Raw genomic sequence first — 15,445 nt, 5'->3', positions numbered from 1 at the left:
GCAGCTCTCGAGCCAGTCAAAGCGGTGTACAGACACACGGTGAGGCCTACGTGCTATCAGGCAGATCAGGACAACAAAGACTGACTGACGTGCCTGGCCGTTCCTTGCGTCATCTTTCTCGGCCTGACGACAGACCCGCTAGGCTTCCTTCAGCACCGGTCGGAAGAATCATAGAGGGATCACATAGAACCAAAAGCGAGCATGTCTGTCGATCTCAGCCCGAACGGCCAGCTCGGCTTCCATCGTCAGTCTGATCCCTTGTCTCGTCTGATCCCTCATCCTGCCCCTCCCGTCGTCGGCGTACCGTCAGCTGCTTTATGCTCGGCCAGACGGCCTTGCGCCTGAATTATCAGCCTAGTAGATGGCCCTTCCCACGGCAAAGTGAGGGGAAGGAGCTGACCTTGCATGCCTCGCCTTTGCTTTCATCTGCTTCCACTTTGGTCCGGCTATGCTAACCGACACACACGACGCCCACAGGGCCACTGACCCAGCTCGTCAAGCGCACCCTCACCGTCGCCAACACAAACTCTCAACCGGTGGTGTTCAAGGTCAAGACGACGGCGCCCAAGCAGTACTGTGTCCGTCCCAATAGCGGTCGTATCGAGCCCGGCGAGCGCGTCGAGGTCCAGGGTGGGCAGACCTTCTTCGTCGACAGAGCATGCCTCGTGCTGATGTATCGGTCGGCATAGTCCTGCTTCAGCCCATGAAGGAGGATCCCGCCCCGGGCGCAAAGTGCAAGGACAAGTTCCTCGTCCAAAGCGCCATCGTCACTCCCGATAAGGAGACGCAGGCTCTGGCCGATCTGGTGAGGCCTCCTGTGTCTCGCACGCTTGCCATTTGCTGATTGTGACGGGTCTGCAGTGGTCCCACCTCGAAAAGGAAGAAAAGGCGTCCATTCACGAACAAAAGATCAGATGCGCCTACCTGGCTTCCATCGACGGAGCAGGCGCAGAAGACACCAACGCAGCCGACATGACCCAGAATGACAGCACGCACAACGACTCGCTCATGGCTGCCAACACCACGCTTCCTTCGCAGGTACGTTTCTTTGGCCCTTGCAAGGCAAACGCGCGCTAATCTCTTGCCTCTTCAGTCGCCACCTGTGACGACGAATGGCTTCAGTGATTCGACAGACAAGGATTATTCGAGCTCGCTCGACAACACTGCAAGACCTTCTGGGTCTGACAACACGACTCGCGATGCTGCGCTCGCAGGTGGCGTCCTCTCTGCTGGCGCTCTCGGCGGCGGCCTGGCTTCCCTCACAAGCGGCTCAAACGCTGCCACCGCATCGCCTGCTGCGCCTGCCGCTTTCGCTTCGCGCGGTAATGCCGAACCGGCGTCTCTCTCTGTTCAGCTCGAGCAGGCCAAGGCAGAGATCCAGCGTTTGCAAAGTCAGCTCAGCGGATCCTCCGAGCTCAGACAACGCAATGTTGCCTCGAGCAGCAGTCCCATCGAGTCGGCAAGCTCGAGCGATGTCGCTTCACTGCCACCACCAGGCCATGTCACCCTCCAGACGCTCGGTATCGTCGCCTTCCTGACTTTCTTCTTTACCTGGTGCGCTTCCGTGATCCCGTGGAGCCTCTGAGCAAGCTCACTCTGGTGTAGGCTCTTCTTCTGAGTGGGTCCGGCCGCTCGTGAGCCTGCAAGCAGTCGCTTTTATACACCAATCCTACACCTCAAAATTGACGGATTCCCTTTGCGATCTATCTCTATGCCAGACTAAGCACGAACGAACGGGCGATCATGAGCGGACGGGTGCGAGACACGAAGAGACCGATCGATTGGCTTCGCTGACTAGCAAAAGTTGTACCAACTCATTTTTTTCATTGAAGAAGTCTACGCATCCACGTTGTCGCGTCACATCGTGCACACTGAACTGCAGTTCTTTTCATTGTCTGTCGTCGATCTACACTTGCTGAGCTGTCACTGCCCATCTCTCTCCTGCGAAGGGGCCTATAGGAAATAGTCAGGCACCCTGCGAGATACCAGCGGCAGCTCTGCTCGCGGCGCCGGATCGAACTGTAAGCTACAGTTCAAAGCACATCAGCGTCCGGGCGGGGTAGCATCGAGGAGGGACGACTGACAAGGTATATTTGAGATGCTCGTCGATCTCCATAATGGCTGCCTGGTTGCCGCATCGGTAGCAGTAATTTGGTGCAGAGAAGATGGTGACGACGTTGCGTTCGTGTGACCAATTGAAGCCTTCCATGACAAGCTGATGTGCTCGAGCTGTGCGTTTGGTCAGCTCTGTCCTAGTGAAGCAGTCCTAGTGTCAGACTGACCAACGAGAGTCAGGCCGTTGTTATGATTGAAGGCTTCCGAGATGTCCTGGCCGAATGTATAGCCAGCGCCACGGGGCGAGATACCCCAGCCGCATCTGTCGTCTGGATCTGACCAGAGCAAGTCGCACATGGGGCCCTCATGAGGGACCTCTTGCTTTCTGTCGATCGATCGGATGTGGTCTAGTGTGTCGATAGACGGGGACAGGCCACCGTGCAAGCAGAAGATCTGACATGCCCGTCAGAACGGGCAGTATTAGTTGCAAGAGGAGTCTCACTTGATCGTCGATGAGTGCGGTGAGCGGTAAGAAGTCGAAAAGATCGGTGAAGAACTTCCAGACGCTCGCTGAGCCGTACTTTCTCAGACATTCGTCGTAGAAACCGTAGACTTGGGTGATCTGGCGCGACTCGTGGTTGCCTCTGAGGATGGTGACCCGTTCGCGATACCTGACCTTGAGGGCGACGAGGAGGGTGACGGTCTCGACACTGTAGTAGCCTCTGTCGACATAGTCGCCCATGAAGAGATAGTTTGTATCCGGTGAGTTGCCGCCTATCCGAAACAATTCGGAGAGGTCGTGCTGCACCGGCTCGCGGAGCTCAGCCCGACATCAGCAGATCCACGCGAGCACGTACGAACTGTCCGTGTATGTCTCCACAGACGGTGACCGGGCACCTGACTGGCTGTACGTTGGACTCTGTATCTAGCACTTCCCTCGCCTGTTATCACACGAGCGATGTCATGCGTCAGCCCATTGATGGATGACAGCCCTCGGTACAGGGACAGCACGTCAGGGCTCAGAGTTGGAGGACGTGCCTTGTCGCATAGTCGCTTGATGTCTGCTTCGCTCAGTTGCTTGCATTGGCTCAGATGGGCGATCCAGCCGTCTATCTCTGCAATATCGGCCATCTTCCCCACTCGCAAACGATGTCGCGATCTGCTGCTCGAAGCACGTCGACCTTTACAATCGAGCTGTGACTATGTCTCGAAGGCACAGTGACCGGTCCTGCGTAGGCCCGGAGTCGAGCTTTGGTCGCCGTGATGCGGACTGGACGAGGTGACAATCTTTATCGACTTTGACTCTTTTCAGCGCGCGGAAGGGACTACTTGCACACCGAGGCGATGGCTCTGTCGGTCAAGTCGACCCTCTGATAGCACTGCTGCCGTGCGTGGTTTGCTCCTGGACGTGCCTGGCTCGGCCTGGCTCCTGTTGAGTCAAAGTCGCGTGCAGGCCATAGCAGTGACAACCCTGAAGCGCGGAAAGTGTATGTCCCCTGCCTGCGTTGCCAGGGCCAGTGCCACCGCGCTCCTGTCCTGTCCTGTCCTGTCCTGTCCTGTCTGTACCCTTTCTTGCTCTGTCAGCAAAAGACAAAGATGTTGTTGGTGGGTTGTGCGCTGCTTTGTGCTTCTTTCGGCCTCAGTGCGTTTGCCGTGCCCCTCAATCCGGAAGAGTCTCCTGCAATGAGTGCGTTGCTCCATATGAGCAGCTTGCATTGAATCGAGCCTCGACAGTCGCCTCCACGCCGTCATCGTACCCTTTCTCGTCGAACATGCTGCACATCATCCGCATGGTGGCGCAACATACAGAGCAAGCAAGCGAAACGTCCTCATAAACGATACCCGCCGCTGATCACCTCGTCTAGCTCGAGCCATTCCGTGAAGGCGCCTTTGGCCTTGTGTACAACTACAATGTCACCGTTGCGCATCTCGAGACTCAGACAATCTGCTCATCCACCGCGCAGGAAGATCGCATGATCGGCGTCAGGCCGAATGCCGAGACTCACGAGCCAGTCAGGATAAGTAAGTAGGCGGCAACCTCTCGTGCACACGCCTCAGATACACCGCAGTCAAGGCTCAGAACCATTGCTTTCACCTCTTCTACGACGACTTCCAGCGAGCCGCTCCTGTGAACGATATCGTCTGCCACCTTATCTTGTGCTTCGAGTCGGTCAAGGTCCGCTTGCAATACGGAGACGTGCGTGTCACCGGGCCATTTGCTCACCGAGATTAAAATTGCAAGCTAGTGTTCTCTCGAGCCGCCAGACCAGGTTCAGCCAAAGACGTCCATCTACGCAGATGGAATGCTGCTCGCGACCATTGGCGGTGGCTACGACCAATGATGAACCTGGATTGTAGCTTTGCGGCAAATGCATGTCTCCACTCGGCATGACGTTCATAAATCAATTTGCAATGCATACAAGCATGTTCACGACGGAGAGGCCGCCTTTTGTAATTTACTGCAACGTGTATGTCGTGTTTGCGAATCCAATTCGGTGGTTCGTGGTGTCAAAGACGGTGTAATAGCGCTCGATGAACTTTTGACCAAGGATAAAGTCTAGACCCGTGCCGGTGCTGCCGTAGTTGTTGACATATGAATAAGAATATGCAGTCGACAGACCGAAGTAGGCATAGTCGGCAGCGGGAACAAGCTGAGCATTGGCGGTCAACGTGAGAACAAGACCGTTGCCAAAGTTGATGTTCAGTGCCGGTACGCTAGCGGTTGAGCTCTTTGGGAATCGGAGCAGGCCAGACGTGCTGTCGATAGCGGCGCCCGGAATCTGAGCTTGGTAGTTCGAAAAGCCTGTGCTGGACAGATAGACCAGCGTCGTGCCACTGCGATTGCGCGCGTCAGTTCACGCACATACTATCAAATATAGAAATCTGAGCTGACCTGTCGACAATGCCGCTAGTGGTGCCCTCGATGGTAACACCCTTGGTTGTCGCGATCGTCGTGGTGACACCCCAGTAGTAAGCAGCAGGCGTGACGCTCGTCACGGGTGTGTATCGGATGGCGGTCGTCGTCTTGCTGGTGTCGACACCGCCGAAAGTTGCCTCTCCATTAGCAGAAGTCTGGGCTGTGGTGGGTGCAAAGTAGAGGGACAGAATGCGCGCGGGTATGAAACCTTCGGTGTATGCTGTGTCGATGACGGTGGGGATCTGCTCGCCTCGAGACGTGGTACCTTGCGTAAGGTCAACTGGTCCGACGCCTATCGAGTTGTTCTGGAGATGAGCTATGGCATAGCAGGGGACAGGTATGGCACGTACCCATGATGCCATTGACACCGGTGAAGCCAGTCGATCTCGTCGCGCTCGATACGCCTTGCTTCGTGACGGTCAAACCTGATGCAAGGTTGACGCTGTCCATGTACTCCCTACCGGAGTAGCTGCCGGAGCCATAGTTGACAGAGACGGTCTCGCCGGTGTTGACGGTGGTGGACGATGTTTTGTAACCGATGAAGAACGTGTTCGAGCTGCCAGTATCGATAATCATCTTTGGGTAGGTCGTCGCTGGGCTGCCGAGACCGAGCGAGATGTAGTAAGACGATTGTGCATTTGTAACTTGCTTGCTCGGTGTGGCACGCTTGTCGAGCTTGATCCTGCCGAAGAGCTGCTCGTGTCGGCTACGATCCGTTACGATGAGATCGCTCAGGCTGACATTGGACAAAGCATCCTGTACAAGTGTGGATGTGAAGACCTAGCACAGCGCTTTTAGCTCATAGAGGCAATACAGATCGAAGAGGCGAGTCACCTTTGGCGTCCTGCGCTCAAGGGTCGGTGCGGCGGTGATGCCATTGAGAAGTGTTGCCGCTACGAATGCAAATCCAACGGTCTTCATGTTGCAACGGTACTGATAAGAAGATGACCCCAGATGCCGACTATATACTCGTTCTGCGCCAGCGCAACTAGATTGGTGGCAAGCGTGGTTTTGCGCAACTAGTCCGGCTAGCAAAGGCGGATTTGATATTGCGTGTTGACTAGGCTGGACTGGACCGCGGGATCGACGCGCTCGTTTGATTTATATTACAGACACGCGTTGACCCGCATTCTTGCCACTTGCTGCGCGATCAGTTTTCATTGATCAACTGAGAGTGGGCATACGGAGACCGAGCATCGAATTTGCGAGAACGTCATCATCGGCGTTCTCAGAGATGGGTGGCATTGGGCCGGTCGAGAGCGCCCGGCGATGTAGACCCAGCTCGTCTGGGGTAATGACCGGCGCGGGATCATGGGAAGCTATTTCGAGCTCGGCCTCCTGTCTCTCGCCTTCGCCCAAGCTGACCGCTCTGCTTCGTGGAGAGCGTGAGGACAGCTCGATCTTGCCCGAGCGAGGCGAGCAGACGACAGCGCGGACCTCGCGAACTGACCCGTCAGAGCGCGATCTGCTACGTGACATCGCCCTCTTATCTGACATGTGCGGCGAGGTCTGGGCATGTCGGTCGATGCCCAAGATCAGAGCAAGCTGCGGCCATTGTCGTTGCTCGCATAGGAGGCTTGCCAACCTGATACTCCACGCTCGATCAGGAAGCTCGTCGCGTGTCATTGCAAGTAGTTGCTCAAGGCTTGAGCGCGTGTCTGTGGTCAAGCTGGCTCTGAGTGTATCTAAGCACAACCTATGCTGCGGCAGCGCAAGCAGCTCTGCGACCTCCGCCTGTCGTTCGGCATATGGCAGGAGAACCTCGTCGTCAATCGACTTGATGCCCGACGGCGTGGGCAGAGGGGAAAGGCTGACGATACTGAACAAGCTGTCCTGACTTCGTCCTCGTGACATGCCGCTCGGCGTGTCTCGACCATAGACGAGTGCTCGACTCTCTTCCCAGCGGGCCAGGACCTCATGGGAGTCAAGTCGTTCGTGAGTCGGGCTGTGCAACGGTGACTTGCCTGAGTCGGGACCGAGTGCAAAGCCTTGACCTGCTGATGTGTGCACTGGCCTGCGCTCCGTCTTGGACGGGCTTGCATCAAAGTAGGACATACAGGAGGGACACTGCAGGGGCTGAGCCAGCCTAGATGGGCTTGTCCTCCTTGGCGTGTCGTCGCTTCAAGGCCAAAGCAGCAGCGAGTGCCCCGGGTCGGCTCCGTCACTGCCAGCTGCATGCGCCTTGCCTCCTGCCTCGGAAAGCGACAACAGCACACTCTGAGACTAGCGCACAGCCAGCGAGACACCATCTATGCGAGCTCGACTGCGCCGGGCAAAGCGGCCATCGCTATCGTCCGCATCTCGGGCAGTGATGCTCTCCAAGTCTGGCATCAGATGACTCGCTCCCCTAAGGCTCATCGAGCGCCCCCCGTGCGACCACCTGTACCGAGAAGAGCAAGCCTGAGGCAAGTGGTTGATCCAGTCACGCAAGATCCACTTGATGAGGCGCTCGTGCTCTACTTCCCTCGTCCGTTCTCAGCGATTCTTGAGCGTCGTCTTCATCTCATGCCAAGCGAGCAGGCAGCGTGGCTCTGACGGGTCAAGATCTTGTCGAGCTGCATCTCCATGGCAGTCGTGCAGTCACGCGAGCAGTGCTCGAGGCCCTGTCCAAGCTCTCCGATCACTTTCGGCCTGCAGAGCCAGGGGAGTTCACTCAGAGAGCATACGAGTCTGGCAAGATGGATCTGACGGCAGTCGAAGGCTTACGTGATCTCATAGAGAGCGAGACCGAAGCACAGCGACAGCTCGCACTTGCACAGGCGACTGTATGCCTCCTCTCGTCGATATGGGCGCGACTGATCCACCAGCGCGCAGGGCAGTCTGCACAAGCAGTACGAGCTCATACGACAGCAACTGATAGAGGCAATGGCGCTCATCGAAGCTATCATCGACTTTGGCGAGGACGAGAACATAGAGGATGGCGTCATCGATCTGGCGCGCGCCAAGGTCGCCTCTTTGCGCGAAACCCTACAAGCTCGCTTGACCCGGTCGAGAAGCAGCGAGATCGTTCGTCAAGGCATCCGTGTGGCTATACTGGGTCCGCCCAATGCTGGCAAATCGACGCTGTTCAATTGGCTAGGTCTGCTTTTTGCCGCTGGAATCCTGCAGAATCAAATTCATTGGAACCGCAGTCCAGAGGGAAGCCTCCATCGTCACAGCTCATCCTGGCACAACGCGCGACATCATACAGACTTCACTCGACTTCCACGGCTACCCGCTCGTCCTCCTCGACACTGCTGGGCTGCGACAAGGTCAAGACGTGCACGAAGTCGAACAGATCGGCATTACTCGCGCTCTAGAGGCGTCAGTCCTTCCGCCATGCAGATGACTTGCATTGCTCTTAACCATACATGCATAGGGCAAGCTCGGCCGATCTGAAGCTTTGCGTACTACCTCTCGACCAGCCCACTGCCATTCCCCGCCTTGTATCAAGCTCGACGGAAGATGCGCTCGTTGTCTTCACCAAAAGCGACTTGGTCGATAGTACTTCGGCGGCATCACAAGTGGCGCGCTACTGCGCTCTCTACGATATCCGGGGCTCGCACTGTGTCGTGAGCGTCAAGACCGGCGACGGACTCTTCGATCTGTCACAATTTCTCCAGAGATGTTGCGAATCCCGCTTCGGACAGCATCAACCAGAGGCGCCTCTGGTGACGCAAGCCCGGCATCGGCATCATCTCGAGGACTGCCTCGCCTGCCTTGCTGCATTCGAAGGTGCGCATGCTCTCCGAGCCTTATGTGTATGCTGCTGATTGGGCCATAGCCTCTTGCAACGAAGAGGGCATCGTACTCGCAGCGGAAGAACTTCGCTATGCTGCTCAAGCGATAGGACGGATCACAGGTCGTGTCGAGGCAGAAGAGGTGCTGGGTCAAATCTTCAGCAGCTTTTGTATAGGCAAGTAGACTTCATCAGATGGGGCTGATTGCAAACGCCTTGCGCAATTGCTCATAGAGCATCAGCGAGACGACAGAATGGGGCCAAAGTCGCAGGAAACACATGGTGAAGCCTTTGCTGAATGCGAGCAATCCCTCTTCGCGGAACGTGATGGCGGCACACGCAAAGGCGCCACTGTATCGGTTGTGACTATCATTCATGAGTCTGACCTTGACGACATCGAGCCCGTTTGTGGCTGCTGAACAGATGAATCCGGCAGCGGCAGAGCTTGCTAAGTGAGTCTTGATGCCTTCTTTAAAGTCGAGATGCTTGACGAGACTTCGCTTGATGATGTCATACGAGCCCAGCTGGGAAGCGGTCAACACGCCGGCACGTAGCGTCGTAGGCCAGACGGCCTTGTATAAGCCAGCGACTCCACGCTGAGCAATGACAGCTCTCGCATGGTCTCTGAGCGTGCCAGTAGCTGATAGGCTTTGCGTTCTGATCTTGAGCAGGTCAGCAGGATTGGCGAGGCCTGCGCCAAGCATGCCGGACATCATGCCAGCGCCCAGCTTGACCAGCATCGCGTCTGGCTCTCGTTGTGTCACACGGAGAATCGTCGACTTGCAAACGTCATAGGTCGAGAACCGAATAGCACCATATGACGCTTCGCGTAGCAAAGAGGCTGAGAGACCTTTGTAGAAGCTGAGAAAGCCTTCTGTACGAAACATTCGCGCAGCCACCGTGACGAAACTTTCTGATGTCGATGTCGAGAGTTGCTGCCGGACCTTGAGCAGATCCGACGGATTGGTGACGCTGCATAATGATGTAAGCTTGCCCAGTGGGAAGTCTGCAGATGACTGACCAAGCGGCGCCCATGTTAGAAAGAGCCGCGAGCATTAATTTCGTGCCGAGCTGATGTCCTTCGACGGGCTTCGCTGACCCGGGATCAATAGGTGCCGGTGCCAAGGCGGCTCGTGGACGAGACAAGCTCATGACTGGGCGAGTAGGCCCGAGCTAGACCTGAGCGAGGCTGCAGGAACGGATGCCGGGAAGTTCAAATCGCATTAGCCGAGATCGAGTCGCGTGCTGCCACAACGACGATGATATCGTTGACAGGCGCCCTCGCGCTGACGTCGCTGACCCCCCTTTCACTGCCTCTGCAGTCTTTCTGTGCCATGTCTCGCTCTATTGCAGCAAGAATCGAGACAGATGAAGGTCAGCCTTCTTGAAGCGCAGCACTCTCTGGTCTATGACAGGCTTGCCCTAAGCTCCATATTCGCGACGGTCTATTCCATCCTGACATGCACACTCATCATGCTCTTATGCGTTGTATGTGGACACAAGTCTCTCGACTCCGCATGTCTAAGCAGTGCATCGAAGACGAACGACCAGGAGCCCTATGGCCCCTCACTGTCCCTCTTTGCACCATTCTGCCATCGTTATCGTGTCGTCACTCCCCTCCACACGTGCTCCTCCGTCGAGAGGCTGCCAATTGATCGAGAGATGTTCCTGTGTCTATTCGCGACGCTTGCGCTGCTGGGTCAGGCCCTGTGTCTTGTCGGATACCACATTCATACTCATCTGGAGGCCTATTGTGATCTCTCGGAATCGTACGATCTGTTCTTTGAGACGTCCCAATCTCGACCGCCATTCGCCAATCTACTTATCACGCCCACGTTTCAGAGCTACACAATCGAGACAGCAAGCGCACCTAGCAGTATGCAGGCTCGTGCTGACGATGCATGCTCAGATTGACAGCTTTGAGCTGCTGCGCCAAGTTCGCGTCGCCCCTCGTGAGCGCTCGGCAACGCTGGAGGTCGAATTCATCGCCAGGCCCCTGAATCCAGGCTATCATGATTGCTGTCACGCAATAGTCAGCGCTAATGTGCTTGCTAAAGCTTATGAATGCTCGTTCCCCGGATCTCGCCATCGTGACAGTCTGACATTTGGCAACAGTCTCGTACAGCATCCGTTCGACCCACGTCGAGTTCATCTGCTGGCCCCATCCACGAGCAAGATCTCTGAGCACTTGCAGTCCCACCGAGCTGATTCCGGAGCTGCCTCGTGCGTCACCTCCTCGCGTCGTTCTGCTTGGAAAGGGCATTGACGCGGATCACAGTTGACGGCAAGCTGACTTGCGATCATGTCGATGTTACATGGCATGTCAGAGATCTATTTCGCCCGGATGACGGGCAAAGCAACGAACAAGACTCGCTAAGAGTTCGCAAGTTCGCGCGCCATAGGCAAAACAGGAAGACAATCAGATCCTAGGGAAAAGTAAATGCCCACGAGGCTCGCACGCCTGCGCGGAGCGTACAATGCGAATGCACAACAAGTCTGGCCCAAGTTCATGATATCATCTCGTCCTGTAGCTTAAGCATTGATCCACATGGACCAGTTGTCGAACCAAGCTTCTTCATCGACAGTGGGCGCCCAACTGATTGAGCTTCCGCCATAGAACGTATCCAACATCGCGCCCTTGAAAGGTGCCAATGCAGTCCTGGCGGGCGGCGCTGAGTAAAGCGTCACTGTTGACGCTGGGATGGTCGAAGTCGAATAGCTCGCGCTTGGCGTGGGTGTAGGCGTGATGCTGGGGGAGCTGCTCGTCGACGAAGACGAGCTGCTCGCAGAAGTTGTCGAGGACGAGGAACTTGACTTGCTGCTCGACGATGAAGATGAAATCGAGCTCTTGCTCGATTGTGACGACGATAATGAACTCGTTGATGTCGACGTCGACGATGAGCTCTTTGTGGTCGAAGATGAGGATGAGCTCCGGGACGATGTTGTTGACGATGAGCTCTTGGCGGTCGATGACGACGAGCTGCTGCTTGATGATCGGCTGCTTGAGGAGGAGAAGGACGAACGAACAGAAATCGAAGACGACGAGGATGTTGTGCTTGTACGGACCACAGTCGTGGTAGCCAGCACGGTCGCTCTAGGCGTGACGACAGCTTTAATGATGTTCGTCAAAGTCTGCACGTGAGGCCGGGTGACTGTAAGCATCGTCGTGCTCGTGCTGGTCACAGTGATTGTCTTGTACTTCGTGACCTTAGCCGGGCTCGAAGTCGGACTTGAGGTCGCGACCGCACGCTTGACCAGGGCTGTGAAAGCATGAGTACCTTACAATAGAACTCACTTAGTCACTCACTTGTTGTAGAAAAGGCTGTTCTCATAACCGTTGTCGTCGTCGGCTTGGTAGTGGACGTTTGCGTGACCAAAGCTGTGCTTGTAGCTGTGACGTCGACATAAGTCGTCTGAGTAGCGATCGCGTAGATCGTGCTCGTGCGAGTCTTCGTTGTCGTCCTGCCTTTGGCAGTCGTCGTCTTTGGCTTTGAAGCTTTCTTGGTCGTCTTCGAGCTCTTTTTGGTGCTCTTCTTACTCGATTTGGACTTCTTGGCGTGCGAAGCCTTGCGAGCGACTCTGTGATGGTGGTGCGCGGCGCGCTTGTGATGAAATTGGCTTTCCTCATCAAGCGAGCGACGACGGCGGTCGTAGACGTCGATGCCGACAGGGTGTGCTTGACCCCACTGATCAAGTGTCACGGGCACGAGCGACAGCGCAGCAGGTGCGACAGACTCGGCAGCTGCAGCAGAGGACTGGACGGCATGTGCGATGCGCACAATCTTGCCAGAGAGTCCAGCGAGCAGCGCATTGCTGTTTGGAGCGGGCGTGATGGTGCTCGTTGCTGTGGAGCTTGCCAATGTCGAAGGCGGGTAGGTGATCGTTACAGTCGATGCCGGAACGGTGTAGGTCGAGATGGGTATCGGAGTCTGGTTCCAAGTAGATCTGTTGTCAGGGTTCTGGTAGTAAACCTGATCGGAGTGCGTCGCAAGTCTTCCATTGATCCTGCAGGCGGGAATCAGCTCTTGTCGGCTCCGGCCGGCGGACGCTCACCAGATGTTGAAGCCGCCGTTTGCGATGCCGGGAGTATTGAGCCAGATGTCTTGTCTTATATTGGTCCATGCCCCGGGCGTAAGTTGCCAGGATCCTCTGCCGATGCTCATCCCGTCTGTCGTATTGCAGATATTGTTGGGCGTCATTGCGCAGAAGCCGGCTTGCTGCTTGCCACGAGGGCCGTAGAAGTACAGCTCGCCGTTACCTTTGCCACGCCACATCATCCGCGTGCTCCAACAGTCTTCCGCAACGTATCCACCGCTGCAAGAATGACTCTTCGTGCCTGTGCCCATCAAGCCCGGCAGCTTTCCTCCCATCACGAAGTTGAAGTCCTTCGGAAACAGCACAGAATAGCTGAAGCTGACGTTCTTCGCTGAAGCGAGATTGAGTGGCTGTGCATACATGCCAAATCCGCCTATGGGCTGATTACCGGGCGAGAAGGAGCCAGCGGGATAAAATGCGCGAATGGCAGAGTGATTGTTTGAGCCGGCATAATTGAGCCCCACAGCCGAATAGACGGTGGTAGGCACGCTTTGGACCAGCGTGGTAAGAGCTTGTCCAAAGCCCCATGCCACAATCTTGAAAGCGTTGACAAAATCGTTCAGAGTCGAGAGGTTTGCGGGTACGGTCACATTGGCAAGAACGCCTGTAGGCATCGGCGGTGACGGCAGGGTGAGCGTAGTGGTAGGTACCGGATCGGGAGATGTCGTAGATGAAGACGTCGTGACACTGGACGACGAAGCATTGGTCATTACGCTGCTCGAGGGAGAGACAGTAGGCGCGCTTGTAGTCGACGAGCTCGAGCTTGTGGCTCTCTTGTGAAGGTCTGACAGCTTGAATGGCTGAGGAGCGTCACGTCGAGCTAGCTTCCTCTGTACATTGCTGTCATACTCTTTGCGCGGCATGAGTGTCCACTGCGCGCCATCGAAGATAGCGATCTCTGTCACCGCAGGCGGCAGAGCTGATGCAGCTTGGGGCGCTACAGCGAGCGCACTTGCGACGAACGCAGATGCGCCCAAGAGGAGACGCAATTGCATGGTCTAGACGGTGTGTTGACAAGGAGCAGATACAAGCTCGACCGGCGAGCTGACAAGTTTATATAGTCAGAAACCTGGATGCCTGCGGACGACAGGTGCGTGGGTGCCGGTGGGCGTACGAAGGTCGGTCTAGTGCACAATACGCCCCTGGCTTCGACACAGTCGTCTCTTGCGAGTGGGTGACAGAGAGCTGCTAATTCGGCGCTCGGCAGCCGGACTCACAGAGCTTAGCGCGTTATTTTGATAATCCACGCGACGCGTCGATTTGTATCACGACTTTTTGAGCCAAGAGAGCCAAGTTGAGTTTACGTCGACGGGATGTGGCTCTCTGATGCGGAGCTGGTCGCCAAGCAGATCTTCGAGGCCGGTCGAGCGAGCGGGAGGGAAGAACGTCTGCTGGGCGAGAATGAGTTCAGATTGCTCCCTGGCTTGTATCGGATCGGCAGATTCCATGACAACATCATGAGCCAAGCTCTCTGCAGCAGACGGCAGCATTGACGACTCGCCAAATATGGCTTGCGGTCTTGGCGTGTCAGCAGGCAAGTCTCTCGCTGCAGGTCTTGGCTCCCGGCGCTCTGGGGCAGCAAGCGAACTATGGCCGACACTGAACCGCATACGCACTGGTCTGATCGCGCGCGGAGCGAGATATCTCTCGAACGTCGTCAAGCAAAACGTCAGCATCATGCCGAGATTGGCAAGCAAGCGAGTATGCACGCCTGACAGGTGGTCTATTGCTCCGAGCCGAGCTACTAGCCCAGCGAGACATAGATGCATGACGACTTGGAGCCATCGCATTGTCTGTCCGGCATGCTCAGCTTCCATTCAGACCGAGAAACCTTGAGGACGCATACGAGCAGCGTTGTAGGGCTGAGTCTGACAAAGTGTATGCCTTTTGCGCGGAACATCTGTAGACGGGCGTACTCGGGATCCCAGAAGAAGCAGCTGATGGTCGTACATAGCAGCGAGGCGATCGGGGCGTTCCGCTCCAAGGCTGACAACCGCGCGATGATCTCAGGATCGAAAGCAAGCACGGCAAATCCTGCTAGCGCCAGCATCTGGCAGAGTGTGTGCACCACTGTCGACGGATCGTATGCCGTGCTTCTGAGCGCAGGCTCTCGAGCCCTTGGCAGACGAGATTGGGAAAGCCGTGCGCCTAGTGATGCTGCTTTGACTTTGTAGTCTCGCTTGTCGAGCAAGTCTTGCACTGCAGGCAGGCAAGACCCGCAGACGAGGGGGTATCGCCTCGACAGGGAGACTTTGTAATCGTCTAGCTGATCAAGTAGCCGTGCTTCCTCCGCAGGCGTACAGTCGGCAGGGACATAGCTTGACAGGAGATGCAAGTGCAACGCTTGATGCGACAGGCATTCTCTGCAGAACAAGCCGGTGCTTGGCTGCGTCTGCAGACTTGTGCTCGCGGGTGAAGCCCTGTGCGCAAAGGCAGCTTCATTGAGAACGGCATCGTACCAGGCCGGGTCGGTGTCGACTGGCTTGCCGCGAAAGAGCTTATTGGGTGCCTGGCACGAGTTGCAGACGAAGGAAGCCGTCTGTGAAGCCGCCGTCAGCTGTCCTGCCGGCGTACCACAGTAGTAGCACTCTATGATCGGGCGTCGCAAGCTGAGCAAGCCCATGAGCCACGGCGACCTGAGGCCGAGCACGATGTCATTC

The 15,445-nt window shown here is 56.3% G+C and overlaps 9 protein-coding genes across 9 annotated transcripts; 3 read left to right on the top strand and 6 right to left on the bottom strand.

The window, feature by feature from the left end:
- Nucleotides 1-201: 201 nt before the first annotated feature.
- Nucleotides 202-1,919, top strand: L969DRAFT_43860 (uncharacterized protein; the record flags this gene model as incomplete). The annotated part of the gene is made up of 6 exons (XM_014715952.1): nucleotides 202-244; nucleotides 478-630; nucleotides 690-805; nucleotides 862-1,038; nucleotides 1,094-1,564; nucleotides 1,620-1,919. The coding sequence occupies 6 exons, from the start codon at nucleotides 202-204 to the stop codon at nucleotides 1,917-1,919; spliced, it is 1,260 nt and encodes a 419-aa protein (XP_014571438.1).
- On the bottom strand, nucleotides 1,606-3,492 carry L969DRAFT_84763 (uncharacterized protein). Its single transcript, XM_014715951.1, has 6 exons — nucleotides 3,094-3,492; nucleotides 2,913-2,996; nucleotides 2,558-2,857; nucleotides 2,283-2,508; nucleotides 2,085-2,229; nucleotides 1,606-2,026 (listed from the first exon to the last, which is right to left on the bottom strand). The coding sequence occupies exons 1-6, from the start codon at nucleotides 3,184-3,186 to the stop codon at nucleotides 1,954-1,956; spliced, it is 921 nt and encodes a 306-aa protein (XP_014571437.1). The 5' UTR covers nucleotides 3,187-3,492; the 3' UTR covers nucleotides 1,606-1,953.
- Nucleotides 3,239-3,983, bottom strand: L969DRAFT_42519 (uncharacterized protein; the record flags this gene model as incomplete). Its single annotated transcript, XM_014715641.1, has 3 exons — nucleotides 3,239-3,380; nucleotides 3,423-3,484; nucleotides 3,912-3,983. 3 exons carry the CDS (start codon nucleotides 3,981-3,983, stop codon nucleotides 3,239-3,241), a joined length of 276 nt encoding a protein of 91 aa, XP_014571127.1.
- A 528-nt stretch (nucleotides 3,984-4,511) lies between these two features.
- Nucleotides 4,512-7,027, bottom strand: L969DRAFT_43874 (uncharacterized protein; the record flags this gene model as incomplete). Its single annotated transcript, XM_014715950.1, has 5 exons — nucleotides 4,512-4,890; nucleotides 4,949-5,264; nucleotides 5,323-5,752; nucleotides 5,807-6,042; nucleotides 6,157-7,027. 5 exons carry the CDS (start codon nucleotides 7,025-7,027, stop codon nucleotides 4,512-4,514), a joined length of 2,232 nt encoding a protein of 743 aa, XP_014571436.1.
- Nucleotides 7,028-7,147: 120 nt separating this feature from the next.
- Nucleotides 7,148-8,875, top strand: L969DRAFT_42804 (uncharacterized protein; the record flags this gene model as incomplete). The annotated part of the gene is made up of 6 exons (XM_014715893.1): nucleotides 7,148-7,439; nucleotides 7,490-7,737; nucleotides 7,787-8,051; nucleotides 8,104-8,275; nucleotides 8,331-8,686; nucleotides 8,736-8,875. The coding sequence occupies 6 exons, from the start codon at nucleotides 7,148-7,150 to the stop codon at nucleotides 8,873-8,875; spliced, it is 1,473 nt and encodes a 490-aa protein (XP_014571379.1).
- A 6-nt stretch (nucleotides 8,876-8,881) lies between these two features.
- On the bottom strand, nucleotides 8,882-9,725 carry L969DRAFT_92285 (uncharacterized protein; the record flags this gene model as incomplete). Its single annotated transcript, XM_014715949.1, has 2 exons — nucleotides 8,882-9,662; nucleotides 9,712-9,725. 2 exons carry the CDS (start codon nucleotides 9,723-9,725, stop codon nucleotides 8,882-8,884), a joined length of 795 nt encoding a protein of 264 aa, XP_014571435.1.
- Nucleotides 9,726-9,956: 231 nt separating this feature from the next.
- On the top strand, nucleotides 9,957-10,873 carry L969DRAFT_84754 (uncharacterized protein). Its single transcript, XM_014715948.1, has 2 exons — nucleotides 9,957-10,756; nucleotides 10,806-10,873. The coding sequence occupies exon 1, from the start codon at nucleotides 10,164-10,166 to the stop codon at nucleotides 10,602-10,604; it is 441 nt and encodes a 146-aa protein (XP_014571434.1). The 5' UTR covers nucleotides 9,957-10,163; the 3' UTR covers nucleotides 10,605-10,756; nucleotides 10,806-10,873.
- Nucleotides 10,874-11,222: 349 nt separating this feature from the next.
- On the bottom strand, nucleotides 11,223-13,780 carry L969DRAFT_92284 (polysaccharide lyase family 14 protein; the record flags this gene model as incomplete). The annotated part of the gene is made up of 3 exons (XM_014715947.1): nucleotides 11,223-11,950; nucleotides 11,998-12,695; nucleotides 12,744-13,780. 3 exons carry the CDS (start codon nucleotides 13,778-13,780, stop codon nucleotides 11,223-11,225), a joined length of 2,463 nt encoding a protein of 820 aa, XP_014571433.1.
- A 270-nt stretch (nucleotides 13,781-14,050) lies between these two features.
- Nucleotides 14,051-15,408, bottom strand: L969DRAFT_92283 (uncharacterized protein; the record flags this gene model as incomplete). The annotated part of the gene is made up of 2 exons (XM_014715946.1): nucleotides 14,051-14,578; nucleotides 14,632-15,408. 2 exons carry the CDS (start codon nucleotides 15,406-15,408, stop codon nucleotides 14,051-14,053), a joined length of 1,305 nt encoding a protein of 434 aa, XP_014571432.1.
- Nucleotides 15,409-15,445: the final 37 nt, after the last annotated feature.

Source organism: Mixia osmundae (genome assembly GCF_000708205.1).
Source record: "Mixia osmundae IAM 14324 unplaced genomic scaffold scaffold_1, whole genome shotgun sequence".
Taxonomy (NCBI): domain Eukaryota; kingdom Fungi; phylum Basidiomycota; class Mixiomycetes; order Mixiales; family Mixiaceae; genus Mixia; species Mixia osmundae.
The sequence above is the reverse complement of the archived record's forward strand: the minus strand, read 5'-3'. Positions and strand labels throughout refer to the sequence as shown.

Excerpts from the sequence above, each read along its gene's own strand:
- L969DRAFT_84763 (XM_014715951.1), bottom strand. The coding sequence starts at position 3,186 with ATGGCCGATATTGCAGAGATAGACGGCTGGATCGCCCATCTGAGCCAA. Across the intron at positions 2,858-2,912 it reads GAGACATACACGGACAGTTC|CACGACCTCTCCGAATTGTT; the intron begins GTACGTGCTCGC and ends GAGCCGGTGCAG. Across the intron at positions 2,509-2,557 it reads CCGCACTCATCGACGATCAA|ATCTTCTGCTTGCACGGTGG; the intron begins GTGAGACTCCTC and ends CGGGCATGTCAG.
- L969DRAFT_84754 (XM_014715948.1), top strand. The coding sequence starts at position 10,164 with ATGCTCTTATGCGTTGTATGTGGACACAAGTCTCTCGACTCCGCATGT.